The sequence below is a fragment of the Aphelocoma coerulescens genome, chromosome 1A (genome assembly GCF_041296385.1).
Source record: "Aphelocoma coerulescens isolate FSJ_1873_10779 chromosome 1A, UR_Acoe_1.0, whole genome shotgun sequence".
Classification (NCBI taxonomy): Eukaryota; Metazoa; Chordata; class Aves; order Passeriformes; family Corvidae; genus Aphelocoma; species Aphelocoma coerulescens.
In genome coordinates, this window is record NC_091014.1 from 23435541 (window position 1) to 23449674 (window position 14134).

The 14134-nt window shown below is 35.7% G+C and overlaps 1 protein-coding gene across 5 annotated transcripts in view; it reads left to right on the forward strand.

Annotated features, from left to right (window-relative positions):
* The window catches only part of CADPS2 (calcium dependent secretion activator 2), a 292353-nt gene that overhangs the window by 176922 nt on the left and 101297 nt on the right, over positions 1-14134 (forward strand). For all 5 annotated transcript variants that reach the window (XM_068996437.1, XM_068996444.1, XM_068996463.1 and 2 more), the window contains exons 9-11: positions 4435-4501; positions 10164-10272; positions 11407-11610. In XM_068996437.1, coding sequence (XP_068852538.1) covers positions 4435-4501; positions 10164-10272; positions 11407-11610 — 380 coding nt within the window. The remainder of the gene's footprint in view (positions 1-4434; positions 4502-10163; positions 10273-11406; positions 11611-14134) is intronic.

Genomic DNA, 14134 nt, shown 5'->3' on the forward strand with positions numbered 1-14134 from the left:
TTGCATTTTAGTAGCACAGTGAAATGCACTTCAAGAGATATTCAAACTTTATATAATTACTTTATGTAATTATAGCATGGTTATGCCCAGACTTTTTAAAGATAATGTTATTTGTTCTGTTTCTGGAGAAGAAAATTATGCTGACTGAGATGAGATGATGTATAAAACATTTTTATCCAGGCGTTTCTGTGTTTTGTAGTGGAAATGTAATTTCTTGTAATTTTATTTGTTTTCCAGGAAAATTAACTATAAATATTAAATGGGAATTTTTTGTATCATATTGTAAGCATTGTGAGGTATAATCATGTAATTCTGTGACTTCATACAAATCCAATTTTTATCTTTTCATTTGGGAGCGAGTGAAGAGAAAGACAGCAGTATTAAATAATTTTGAAGAAGATTGCAGAAGTGTTTTTAAAAGAAAAAGTCTCAGAAAATTGATTGCAGGGTTTGTACATTTAATTGCATTTTCATATTACTACAAAACATGTTAGAAAATCTTCACATTGGGGTCGCATTCAATGACTCAATGTATTTGATCACTTTCTGTGTGCTGAATAAAAGCAGGTGTATTAGTCTTAAGTTACTGGAAATTATGTAATATAAGAAAACTGAAGAAGGCAACCACGCAAGCATATTAACTATAAATATGGTTTCTAATGTACATTTGTACAGACATAGGTGTTACATGTGCATATCTCATTTATTATATATTTTTACAGAATAAAAGTCTGTCTATACATGTTTTAATATCCATGAAAACACCAGTCTTCTTGTCAGAATATTTATTAAACATTCTCAAAACATGATCTTAAAGAGAAGTCAAATAAATCTAAGCAGTTACTATTACAGTGTTCAGATACAGGGGAAGTATTTCAGTGTCTTCCTTCCCTGTATATGGCTGAACTTTAATAATTCAATAATTATTTTAGATTATCCCAACTTTGGAACCCAAATTAAAGGAAGAAAAATTGAAGAAAATGGTGTGGTTAGTGTTTAGAAATATGGAACTGGCTACTTCTGAATATCAGTTTCTTGTTAGTATTGCACATAATCTTTTAATCCTAAGGAAAGGCACAGTGGTTGAATGAATGGCTGTTCTGTGTTTCTTGTTGCTGCTGAGGATGTTTAAAATAGTCTGAACAACTGATGGTGTGCATTTTGTGTACGTTATTTTGGATGGAGAGAGTGACTGTGGCTTCTGGGTGAATGCAGATGCACTCACGGGTAAAGAAATAGCAGGCTGCAGCTCTGTGAGTTCGTGACTGTGAGGTTCTGTTCTGGTTTGCAGTACTGGCATTTACCTGAGACTCATGGAAAATGATGCAATTGCCCACCTTAAAAATAAAACATTCTTCCACTTAGCTATAGGACTTAGCTCACTTCTGAATCTGTTAACCTATTAATTTTCTGCTCCAGGTGTGAAACCCAAGTGTCATTTAATTGTGAAAACTGGCTCTTGTAGATTTTTTCTGTTCTGGACATCAACTACAGTTTCTACAGATCCTAGATATTACTGTCTAAATATAAGAAGGTTCTGAGGTCCTTTGCTTCTTTTTTTTTTTTTTTTTTTTTTTCCCCAAACAGAAAATGAACGAGAAAGAGGAGCTCAAAGAAGACTCTAGAAGCCTAGGAAGTTTGGGTTCTTCCGCTATAAATGTTAGTCTTGAGTAAGAATTAACCTCTTATCTTTGAGGAGCAGGCACACTTAAGATTAGCACAGGATATGCTCCTTGTAAATGGCTGAAACTTTGTACATTAGAAAAAAATTGGTACCATTAGAGATGGCACTGGAAGAGGGATTAATAACATGAGATTATAACTGTGTGTTTATAGTGATTTGTAAAACCAGACAGCATAAGTTTTTGCATTTCTATATTAAATCCCAGCTTTGTGTTATGAATATTACTTTCTTTGTTACCTACTCCTATGTAAGACCTGTGAATTTTAAAGTTAGGTGGTTAATGTTCCACTCCTTTGTTTCCCAAGGAAGCTCTTTTTTAGCACCCTAGTTGGAAGTGATTTTTAGGAGGAATAAAAATGCACATTGCTATTTAATTTCTTTTTGTATGCTTCCTTATTTTATACTTTTGAATTTACTATATCTTATATTATTTCTGCCTGTACTGCAGAACTATAGGTGGTACATCTTACATGAAAAGTAATTTAAAAGGCAGCCAAGTAATATAAAAAGATCACCTTTTCTCTGATAACAAATGTTCTTTTAAGACCTCTTATTTTACAAACACATTTCTACAGCAGGCTCGGTTAATAATGAAAAAGAACTAGCATAGAGTTTCTAGGGTTGGGTTACTCATTTTACAATGAGCAAGAAGCCTTTGTTAATCTATGGCTTCTCTATAGACATTTAAGACAAGAGGGTGGGAACATGGTCAGGATATCTTTGTACTGTAGCTTTGGAGTACTGTGTATTTTCAACTGTATTTTCAACAGTCTGTGGGGCAGTTGCCTTCTGACACATATCACAAAAACCTTCATGATACTCCAAGGGATGCAGGGGAATGCAGTGGCAGAATCACCATGAAGAACAAGGCAATCTTAGGACTGAGAGAGACCAAAGGCCATCTGTGGAGTTTTTTACTTTTCTCCCTCAGGTCACTAAGCTTCGAGGCTATTCATAATTTGTTTCCCCTCCACCCTATGACAATAGTAAAGAGATTAGCATGGCAATATCAATGTTGTGTGCTTTGGGGAAAAGTGAGTGCTCTGAAACATGTCTGAAAAGGAAAACAGTTGGTATTTTGGGGGGGAATGTGTGACCATCAGTCTGTGAGGTAAATTCTTCCTTATTTGCAAAATAGTATAAATTTTTGAATAAACACTAGTAGGCCCTTTTTTTTATACCCTTTCTGTCATAACCCTTACTCCTTTCTTTTAATTTAATTTATAATAGTCACAGAATTAAGATGTTAAAAAGACTGTGGCAAGATCTGGTCTATTCAAAGAAGGCCACATCAGCTGGTAATTGTGTGCATAGAGCCAATTTTCTTTCCTTTCATACAAATAAAAAGCAGAGTAACCAAGTAAGGTAGAGCTTCAATACAGGTATAGCTGGATTTGAAGAAGGACAAACACTGGTGTCATAATAATAAGGGAGCCACAACATAATCTGGCAAACAACATTTAGCAAGCAGGATGCTCAACGTTTATTTTAGACATAAATTTGCCTTTTGAGATGCCTAATATGGAAAAAATGTGCTTGAGAGTACACCCAGGTATGAAGTATGGAAACACCAAGTATGAAAAAGGTTTGCCTGTATCTTGCTTACTCATTTCACATAAGATGTTGGTTCATTGCTCTGTTTTTAGACTGAGTTGCAATCTACTGGGCAGCAAAGCCACAGAAGTGAGGAGAGGGCAGCAGAGCATGTTCTCTTACCAAAGAGGCCCATGTTCATCTGTCAGTCATCTGACCAACCATCTCCCATCCCAGTTATTATAGCTACTTCATAATGTATGTGCCAGCATCCTCTGGAGAGTGCCTTGTGAAGCCAGCATTCATTGGTCTGAACAATCATTGTTCTGCCTTTGGCCAGCCTAGCTGTACCAGATGTCCTTGACAGAAGCTGGCCAGCCAGAAGGGACATCTCATGCATAATATTTTGCTCTCCTGTCAGGTTTTAAGCAGCAGATCCTTACCGCTCATAGGCTCTTGCTTACGATCTCACTGCTCATCCTTTTCTTGCTGTCTTTGTTAACAACAGTGCAACATGACCACAGTGACAGAAAAAATGTCACTATAATGCCAGGAAACTCACTGCAAGTTCTTGGGTAATGAGTATGCTCTCTCTACCACCAAACAGTATCAGCATCTGTGATTTCTCATCTCAGTGGTTGATACTCCTGATTATATCCTCTGATTCAAAGCCTGGAAATTACTAAGGTGACAAGGAGTTTTTGTAATCCAAGAGTCTTTATAGTGAAGTGCTTCTGTTTGGAAATTAGATTCTAGTTTACTCTGAAAAAAATTTAATCTTGTGTGTCTGCTGACATTGTGTTATGTGGGCATTTTATCACACTATCACTGGGACTGACTTCTCACAGACTAAATAAACACTAGAAAATCTGTGGAAACTAAATGGAATAAAAACTGTTGGGGACTTTAACTTTTCTAACATTCAGTATTTCTGTGTAGTCAAAAGTGTTCTACTTCAAGCTACTTTTTCTATTTTTCAGATAAAATTGGTGAAATAAACAGCCTTTTGTTTCTGGATTTTTTTCTTATTTTGAGTGAAAAGGAATGTTTCTACCTTTTTATGATATGAGTAAATAGAATAAAAATCACTTTTTACATATGACAACACTGAAGAAGCAGCTCATAAGAGTAAATTAATACATATATTTGTGTTTGGTCCTCCTCATGTCATGCTTCTTAATAATGGAAAACCACTCCCTTTATTATTTCTTTTGCAGGTATTTGTATGCTCTAGGACAGAAGGTTTGGAAGCGGTGGAAAAAACGCTACTTTGTGCTTGTTCAGGTTAGTAGCCAGCCGTGAAATTTAAATAAAATAGTTCTTGGACTATAAATTGTGTATGATTTCTGGAGCCATTTGTAAATCAGTATCTTCAGGCAACATGTGCAGTATTGCTCCAAGCTTCTTGCAGCACAGAGACATCCCGCTTATTTTTTTTTAATTTATATACCTAGTAAACAAAAATGTTACCAAGTTTTAGAGATATATATAAGTGGGTCCCTACGCAGAGCAATGTTTCAACTGAAACATGAAAATTTCTGGATGAAATTTTTGTGACTTCGCTTTTTACCAGCACTAATTTAAAATAAAGTCATATTTCACAAAATGGATTGTGCTTACTGTGGATTTTTTTCTATCTCAACAAATATTTCCTGCCTTTGAAATTAAAGCAACAATAGTTACTATTAAGAACTTTTTCTGATTTTTTTTAATAATGCCTTTTTTTTTTCTTCATTTCCACATGAAATTGGGTAAAATTATAAAATTATTATTAAAAATGTGGTGTAGAAAACAAAGATGTGCTAGGCTCATGTTTTATAACTTTTTGTCCAAACCTGGAACTGTTTGTATTGTCACATGCTAGTGAATGGTGATATTGATTTGAGATTAATAGAATAGTAGATTTTGAGTCGTCAAAACAGAAATTAATTGTTTTTGGGAGTCTTTGGAAAAAAAAATCATTGGTTTCTGTTTGTGTTGTCTACAGATTACATTTAATGTTCCTCACACTCAGTTGAGAAAACGCTGTTTTGTCTCCTTTGTTTTATTGACAGAAAACTCTTAAACTCTGAGTCTCCATAAGTGTCATACAAAGGTTGAAGCCTATTAACGAGGCTTTTTTAAGAACAAAAGCTTCTAAAACTACTTTACAGAAAGCCTGATTTCTTTATCATGCTGTCAGTCACACTCACCTGGTCTCCTCCTACTCCTAAATGATTAAAATCATAAGGTTGTAAAAAAGAAAATTACTGAACAAGTTCTTTATTAATGTTAAAAGCCAAGAGTATTTGAAGGAGATTCTGGAAAGTCTACAGAATTCATTCAGGTTCTGAGTTTACCAAAGTCCTTTGTGATGAGATGAAGACGTTTTGTGACTATTAATATTTGTTGGGAAGACCTCTATAGAGGATAGCTGTCAAGGCATGGATGTGAGCAGAAAATAATTTCAAGTTGCAAAGAAAACCAGTAAGACTACATGCTCCCTCGTCCTTCATCCTTTTCTTTAACACTCACCCTACTTGTCACTCCTTTCACAAAAAGAATGAATTTGTTCTTTTCCTCTAAGCCACAGGTGTCATCTGATTTTTAAATTGTACATCTAGGGTCACATGGTCTTTATATGCATGCAATATGGAGCCGACATCTGGGAGACCGGTTTATTCCAGTCAAGTTAATTTTAACTATTTTCTACTCTCTATGCTGAAATTGAGATACTGGAGGAGAATATTACAGGAATTTTCTACTGTGATGGGATTTAGTCATCTATTTCATTTTAAAACAGCTATCAATTCAATAAAGCTATATAAAAAATACAATGTTAAATCAATATTTACTGTCCAGACAGCTGTGGCTCATTTATGTAGTCCTGCTGTGATACATTCACTGGCAATAAGCTGAAGTCAATACATGTGAACTAAGCATTCAGTAATGAACCAGTCTGTTGTATTGATGTATTATTGACATATTGACAAGTCTTCCTCTATAGATTAACTTTTAGCTTACAGTGGTAAGATATCAAGGACATGAAATTCAGTGCTAGGACAGAAGCTATCAGTAAGATTTACACATACTTTGAAAACTCAGTTGCGACATTGGTGAATAATGTTGATTTTTTCGGAGTGTGAAGTGAGTAATGTGCACCTTTATTATTGCTGCACATATTACAAGTTGTTAGTGGTTTCTGAAAGAACAGATCAGTGTTGCAGAAAGGTTACAGTATCTGGAAATTTTAATCTCTTCATTATATTTGTTTTTTTATCCTTTACTATCCAGTCACTTTTCTAAAAGGTCATTAATTTAAAACCAGAAAATGACAGGGAGGTAAAATATTAAGTAAAAAGCCTCAGGTAGACCTGATATGTTTTACTTCATTTACTGTCTGATATCTTCCTCCAGTAATCGGAATGCAGATCCACTTCTGTCATTTCAATTTCACCTGGTCTGATGTTTGAAAAGGCATTCATTTGATTCATGGATAATTGTTTTCTAAACACACCAACCACACAGGCTAATTCTTGCTGCTGGAGTGAGCTGCCCGGTGATGGCCTGTAGCAGACACCACAGGATCAGCTGCCAGGTGTGCAGTAACACTTCTCCCAGCACATTAAACAGTGTCTGTGTGCCCCATGGGGACATCCCTTAGTGACACTCTCATAAGTCCCATTCACATTTCTGTACCAGTCTGTCATACCTGCATAGATTGTTGGTTTTGCACCTTGTTACAAAATAGATAGAACAGCTGGTAGTCAGGTGTTTGGACATCTGGAAAATAACAGAATTCAAGTAAATGCAGTTGTAGGAAGAGGATTGCCTTTTATTCTGCCAAGATAACTATTCAAGAGGATGGCGTGATTCTGTTTTTATCTGAGAGTGTGTTGTACATATTCCTGACTTTTGAGTACCCATTATTCTATGAAGTATTTATGCTAATTTGCTGAATTCTTAGGCAAAGCTAATTACAGCTCCATTAACCACTAATAATACACTTAAACCCTGTCAAAGATCTATATTAAAAAGTGTTATTTCAGACTGTGCTGGTGATTCTCTCTGTAGCAAATGGTAGCAGCCACTGATGACCATAAGGAAAAGGGTTTAAGAAACTGCAAGCATAAATAAATGAGGCAAGTTCTGTATTTCATTATTTTGTTGAGACTTTTATTTCCCAACAAAGTCTCCTGGAGTTTTTCTATCTATCTCTTTGGTGACAAAACGTTAAAATGTCTCATTTTCAACAAAAAGAAGAAGTCACTGATTGTGACTTATTCTTCCTTTAAAATAAGAGAACGTGTTTGCAGTATGTTTGATAAAGTAAAATCAGCAGCATTATAATGTCTGTCTTGTTGCAGAGGTAATGTTAAAAATTAATAAAGATGCATCACCCAGATCTTCAACAAGTTTATCTTCAGAAACATTCAGTGGCTGAAGAAATCTGAAAAATATGGGCATCCTGTGCATTTCCATTATTAGTGTCTGCTAGCTTCCTTTCTGATGGCTCAGACTGCCTATACAGTGTGGTTATGTGGAATTGTTGACGTGAAAATTTGAGAGCAGAATGTGGGTCCTACCAGGTTATTTCATTCAACCAAATGGAATAAACTGAAAAATGTTTTTGCTACAGTGCAAAGTATCAAAAATTAAAACTGTAGGTTCAGTTTACAAGGAAAAGAAAAGGAGGAAGCACTCATGAAATATAATGCTAATTGCAAAGGATTTAGAGTTGTGTGACTAACCAACAGCTCCCTCCATGCTTGTCCATGAGGGCAAATGTGGTTTTGGGACTATAAGCAGTGACAGAGGTGGTGCTGCTGCCTCACCTAGAGCAGAGGGCACAGCGCAGGGATGAGCCCCATGTCAGGTCCCATCCCAAAGGGGACCACCAGCCCTGACTGTCCCTGCCCACAGCCCAGACCCCCATTTCAGCCTCCTGGGGCCATCATCCCCAGCCCCAGAGATGCCACAGCAGGGCTGGTCTCCAGTTCCCCATATCCCAGGCCATCCTTGGCCTGTGCCCAGGGCTGGCGATGGGGCTGGTTGTCCTGCTCCCAGCTGGACCCTGGACCCTGCTTGTCAGCCCAGGGATAACTTAAAATGTTTAAACCAAAATATGGTAATTTTCTAAAATATATACTGTTAATGAAAGCAAAACTGTGGGCTCAATGCACAAACAGGGAGGTGAAATTCTGCTGTGCCTGTCATGCTGGAGGATGGGCTGGCTGCTTGTAATAGTCCCTTTCTGGCCTGTAAATCTGAATTTCTGTGTGAACTAGATTGTCTTTTGTGTTTATGTATACTTGAGCTGGTCTTGGTGTGCCCCTTTAAACGTTTGTACCAAATCTGATGTGGAAAGCTGACACACAGTTTCAGTGATCTAACTGTGTCTCTCAAATTCTTATCTCCTGTAAAACTGCCTTTGTTTAACTAATGAAATAATTAAACTAGAAGAGCTGTGTTTAGTTTCTCTCCCCTGTAGACTCCTGCTGTGGTTCTGGAGACATCAGTTTGGCATTTGAGCCCCGATGGCCATTTTGCAGAGAGCTATTACACCTGCTCCTTTTGCTTGTACAGGCTGTGGCAGGGAACGTTCAGTCACCATGAGCTGCATACACATAGATAGCATAGTCCTGTTTCAAAAATGCCCCAATATATAAAATAATGAAATCTTTTTAGACCATTACCCAGATAATAATCACACATTCCATCCTTATTTTCAAAAAACATCAATCTTTTACAAAGAGTAAAGACACAGCACCAGCAAATACATGAATGAAGCTGACAAATGTCCAAATTTTACTTCGAAAAGGATCATTCCTGAAGTTGTAGCCAAAACAGCTAAGTTAGCTGAGCAGTCAGCAGTTAAAATAAAGATGATCCATCGTATATGAGATGAGCTCCTTACCTATCTGTAAATCCTTGCATAATTTTACAGATCTAAGAAATTATATTATAGTTCAAAACAAGTCTGTTGGTCAGGTATGCTACAGTTCTTGGAGATGAGAGTTTCAGAGGTGCCTATACATTCAGTTCCCTTAAGTTTCAGGTGTTCACAAATTCATATGCTCTTTCTTCTGGTCATCTTTTATAGTCTTCCCAGCTCTTCATCTAAGGCTGGGAACACCTCAGTTTTGCTTCATTGATTGCTTTTCCCTCCCAGATAACTGCATTTCTTTCTTTATCATTCTTTGTCTTTCCAGCCAGTTTTTCCTCACCTCTCCTTACAATTTTCTATTTCGTCTACAGAGTCGAAAACCTCCTGGTGACAGATTCTCACTGCTGTATTATTTTTTTGATAATTGTACTTGATGACAAGTAACTAATATTTTTCATGCCACCTGCAAGCAGCTTGGCCTACACAGTACTTTATCTAGTGAGCCAAACAACCCAGGGGTGGGTGAGAACACAGACGCAAAAGGTACAGAAATTAGAATACAAAATCAAACTGAAGGTTCTGATGCTTGTCATCATTAGCTAGAATTGGCCAGATTATATGTTCTTTCCAGTTTCATGATAATTGTGCCACTCCTTCTGCAAACAGTACTTTTATACATAAAAGTCCTTGTTGTCTCAGTTTCTTGGAATATAGTTCTTTTTTTCTCTTACAGTATACTGAGCAATTTGGTCAGTACCACAGTACTATGTATTTTCCCTACCAGAATCTAAATGGCTTCCCTTCATTTTTTGGTAAAGCAACATCCCAAAATGTATTTCAGGAAACTGCAGAGAGATGCGTTTATGGGTTATTTTGTTTGGAGGCTTTTTTCCTTCATTTTGGCAGAAAGGGGAAGGAATGAGAAGTTTTACACTGTAAATACTTCCGGAAAAGAAACAAAAAAAAAAAAAAGGGGGAATTCATTTATTCAGTGCAAATGAAAGCTAATTTAAACTATGGTACATTTTTTATACAGTTCTGAAATGCAATTCAATAATTAAGAAGTCCTTTCTTATTCAGGTTAGCCAATACACATTTGCAATGTGCAGTTACAGAGAAAAGAAGTCTGAGCCTCAGGAACTGATGCAACTGGAAGGATACACTGTGGATTACACAGCTCCTCACACAGGTACTTTTCATGATTTTGAAGTAGGATACTGAAGCACAATATGTTTGTGTAAATTAGCTGATTCAATTTGCTCATTTTGGTCTAGCAGCAAAAAATCCCGAGGTTCTTTGGTAATTATTGCACTAGGACATTCTGGTGTGAAAAATCATGCTTTTAGAAAGAAGCTTGTTGTATGACTAATGAAAAATAAACTTCACACCAAATTTTCCTGAAACATTGTAAGACCACATATAATACAAGGAAAAAATAGTGAATTCTAGTTAGTCTCCCCCTTTCCTCTTTTTGATGGTGGTGGCAAGTGGCAGTATACTGTGAAGTATATTCATAAGTAATTTAGAAAATAAGGTGAATGATGACAATGCTTGTGAAAGACAAATTACTCATAGTCATCAAAAGTAAGTTTGGAGATATCAGAGAAATCTCCACAAGTTAATATTAAAATGGCAGAGGGAAATCTCATGCAGAGGAAAACAATTCTACCTGTGCAGTGGAGGGTTACAAAATTGAAAGACTTCTGAAACATTGAAGATTAATCTTTGAAAATGTTGGGTCAATGTTTAGAACAACTGAGAAGGCAAACAGTGCTTAGAAGGTGTTTGGAAAACCAAAACAATTTTGTCATAAAGAAATCCCCAGCACAGCCACATTGACTGTTGTTCTCATTACATGCTCTGAGAAAAAAACACTGGAATGAGAAAAAGGACTAAGGAAGGAAGAGCAGCATTGATAAAGGGTATGGAGCTGTCTCTGTTCAATAAGAGATAAGGTTGACAGGAAGTTCCAGCTAATAAAATAATAACCAGGAAGGAGAATATGTTAAAAAAATGCAAAATAGCATATGACACAGAGAAAATAATTAAGAAATAAGTTGGAGCTGAATTGAAAGTGGAGTCACGTAAATATTTTCTCCTGTGACTTCTGTATTTATTTTACTTATGTTACTTCCATGTATTACCATTTGATCCTTATAGCTCTAGATTTATCTTATTTCTAGGTCATAAATACCTATAAAATGTTTTAGCACACCCCTCCACACACACCTACTCAGACTAAAACCAGTAATGTAATAAACATTAATGGTGATTTAGAAGTAACCTGCATTTATCAAGATTACCTTCTTATTTGCTGCTTCAGGTCTTCAGGGTGGTCGAATGTTTTTCAATGCTGTTAAAGAAGGCGATACCGTGATATTTGCCAGTGATGATGAGCAGGATAGAATACTCTGGGTTCAAGCTATGTACAGAGCTACAGGTCAATCTTACAAGCCTGTTCCTGCAAGTCAAGCTCAGAAGATGAATCTTAAAGGAGGCAATGCCAACACAGATATATCCCCACTTTGTAAGTTGGCTTTTGTTTTCTTTTGTGGCTTTGGTTTTGATTTTAGCTGGTAAAATATGTAGCAGCTCCCTCAATGAAGTTTAATTAAGCAGAACTTACTCACTAGGCAAATGTGTCTAGCAGTTCATTGTTAGCCAGAAGCTCTTTAACTCAGATTATTAGTAATAACAAGGGAAATCCTGACTTGCAGGTCATTATTTTTATTATAATCCATGAAAATACAGCAATTAGCTTCATATTCCTTACAATTGACCCACATATTACCATGGAGACGGTGTTTGGTTTGCATTATATTTTTCATTAGCCAGTCAGTGTAGTGTTGAATAGAAAAGCATCAATCTATTCTCAGAATTTTTATAGATTTAGGTCAGCTTTATCATACACTCTATGTATTAGTTACCAAAAAATTTCTATGCAGACAGTATGTTGTGAGTTGAAAGGCAATAGATGGGCTCCTGGATGTTTTTGGCACATAGTGTAATATTAAATTGCATATAAAAAATTCTTAAAATTATTCAGGTTTAAATTTTCATCACCTTTCTTTGAGAAAAGTATCATTTCAGAGAAATCAATGTAGATAGCATATATTAAACATACCTTTAAATCTTCATATTATCTCTTTGAAAGTATTCTATCATGTAGATATCTGCATGAAGGAAGCATATGTATGATTTTTTTTGATGGTATTACAGAGGCTGAGTGCAATCTGAGGATCTTTGTAGTAGCCATCAAATTTCTGGAACATCATATGATTATTATACAATGATCCTTCTTCATTATCATATAACCAATCGTACATGTACAGTGATAGAAGGGAGATACATGTTTTAGACTAAACTTGGTTTAGTGTCTGAAGTCTGTAGCAGGTTGACCCAAACCCATTCTCCTCCCTCAGTCCTGTTATCACTCAGTCTCACGACCTTCTATTCATCCTGTAATCTTATATCAGTTAGCTTTTAGAAAACAGTAAAATGTGCTTGTTAAACTTAGTAATATTTATCTAAAATCCTGACTGAGCTGTCAGTGTCACTGAGCTTTTCAATGTCAAGATAATTGAAAAAAGTTTAGTCTCACAAAAGCACTGACATCTGCTTTTTATCTGAAGCAATTTGGAAGGGAATTAATCTGAAACACTTTGTGAAGTAATCTTTCATTTTGGGGCCATTAAGGTGAAGTAGGATGGAAGTAATGTTGCAAAAGCAAAGGTGGAGCAACATCCAAAGAGGGCTTCTGCTCACCTCCTCCCAGTTCCCTGGATTTGTGCTGGGTGGTGGGAGTTCACTGTGTTCCCACCTAATGTCTCTACTTCATGTGCATCAGTTAGAAAGCACAAAAGAAGTGACCACTGTCAGCAGTGGCCAAGGAATTGCTCCTGGTTTTGGACACAGTGTTTACCTGGAAGTGAAAGCAACTAGAACACGCTGACCACAGGGCAATAAAAATTATAGAAAGAAAAAGGTACAAAAAGCAACCACAAGTTTGGATGTACTGAAATTGTGTTTTCAGAGATAAAATTATTGAAAATGTGAAAGAATTAAACAGCAAGATTGTCACATCTTGATATTATTTTAGGCATTATTTTAGAGAGACTACAGTTTTTGGGTGGAAACCATAGAAAAAGTGAGGATTATTGTAAAGACATTTTAAGGGAAGTTCAAAAGCCTCAAATACGTATTTTTCTGTCATGCTTATGTATCTAATTACACAAACTCATATGAATGAGCTGTATATAAATCAAAAATCCATATTTTTTATTATTATTGGGTTTAATGTACTTCAAAGTTGATACTATGTAATAATTCATAAAATAATTCATAACTTACAATTCATAGATTTCTTTGCAATAGAGTAACTTGTGGAATCTAATTTAATGTGAGATTTAGAACCATTGTTTGATTGATTTTTATAATACCCCAGTTCTCTCTACATGAGGAAATTTTTTTTATTCTCTCTCTTGCACTTGAGGTAGAAATGGGCATAATCAAATTATTCCATTTTTAAGAAACTTCAAGAACTAGGGTTTTCAGATATAACCTTAAATAATTATGTAAGACTCCTACTTCCTGTGCTGAATTTCTTGAGGCATAGTTTTACTCCTAAGAAGAATCTATAGATGACCATTTGTCACATTTAAATAGATTCAGTTTCATGAGAAGTTCATTTTCTTTTCCCCTAGAAAAATGTTTGCATGAAGCTAAGTTTCTTTTATTTTTAATCAAGATGTAACACCAAGCAAGTACTTGATAGCTGGCATATATATTAAATGAAATTAATTTCCATTTTTTTTGTCTTTACTATGATGCATTTTTACTACGAGGAAATAGAGTTTTGACCAGATATTTTTATGATTCTTATTTTCCTATTAGTACATAATTTAAGCATTTCCAGCTAATAGAAGATCACATTGTTTTAGTTTCTACAGTATCTTATGCAAAGCCATCTCCACTTACAGAAAGCAGAAAACCAGCTTGGGCTTTGCAAGAAAAATGTCAGTTAATGGCATTCAAACTTTTAAAGTTTGTCC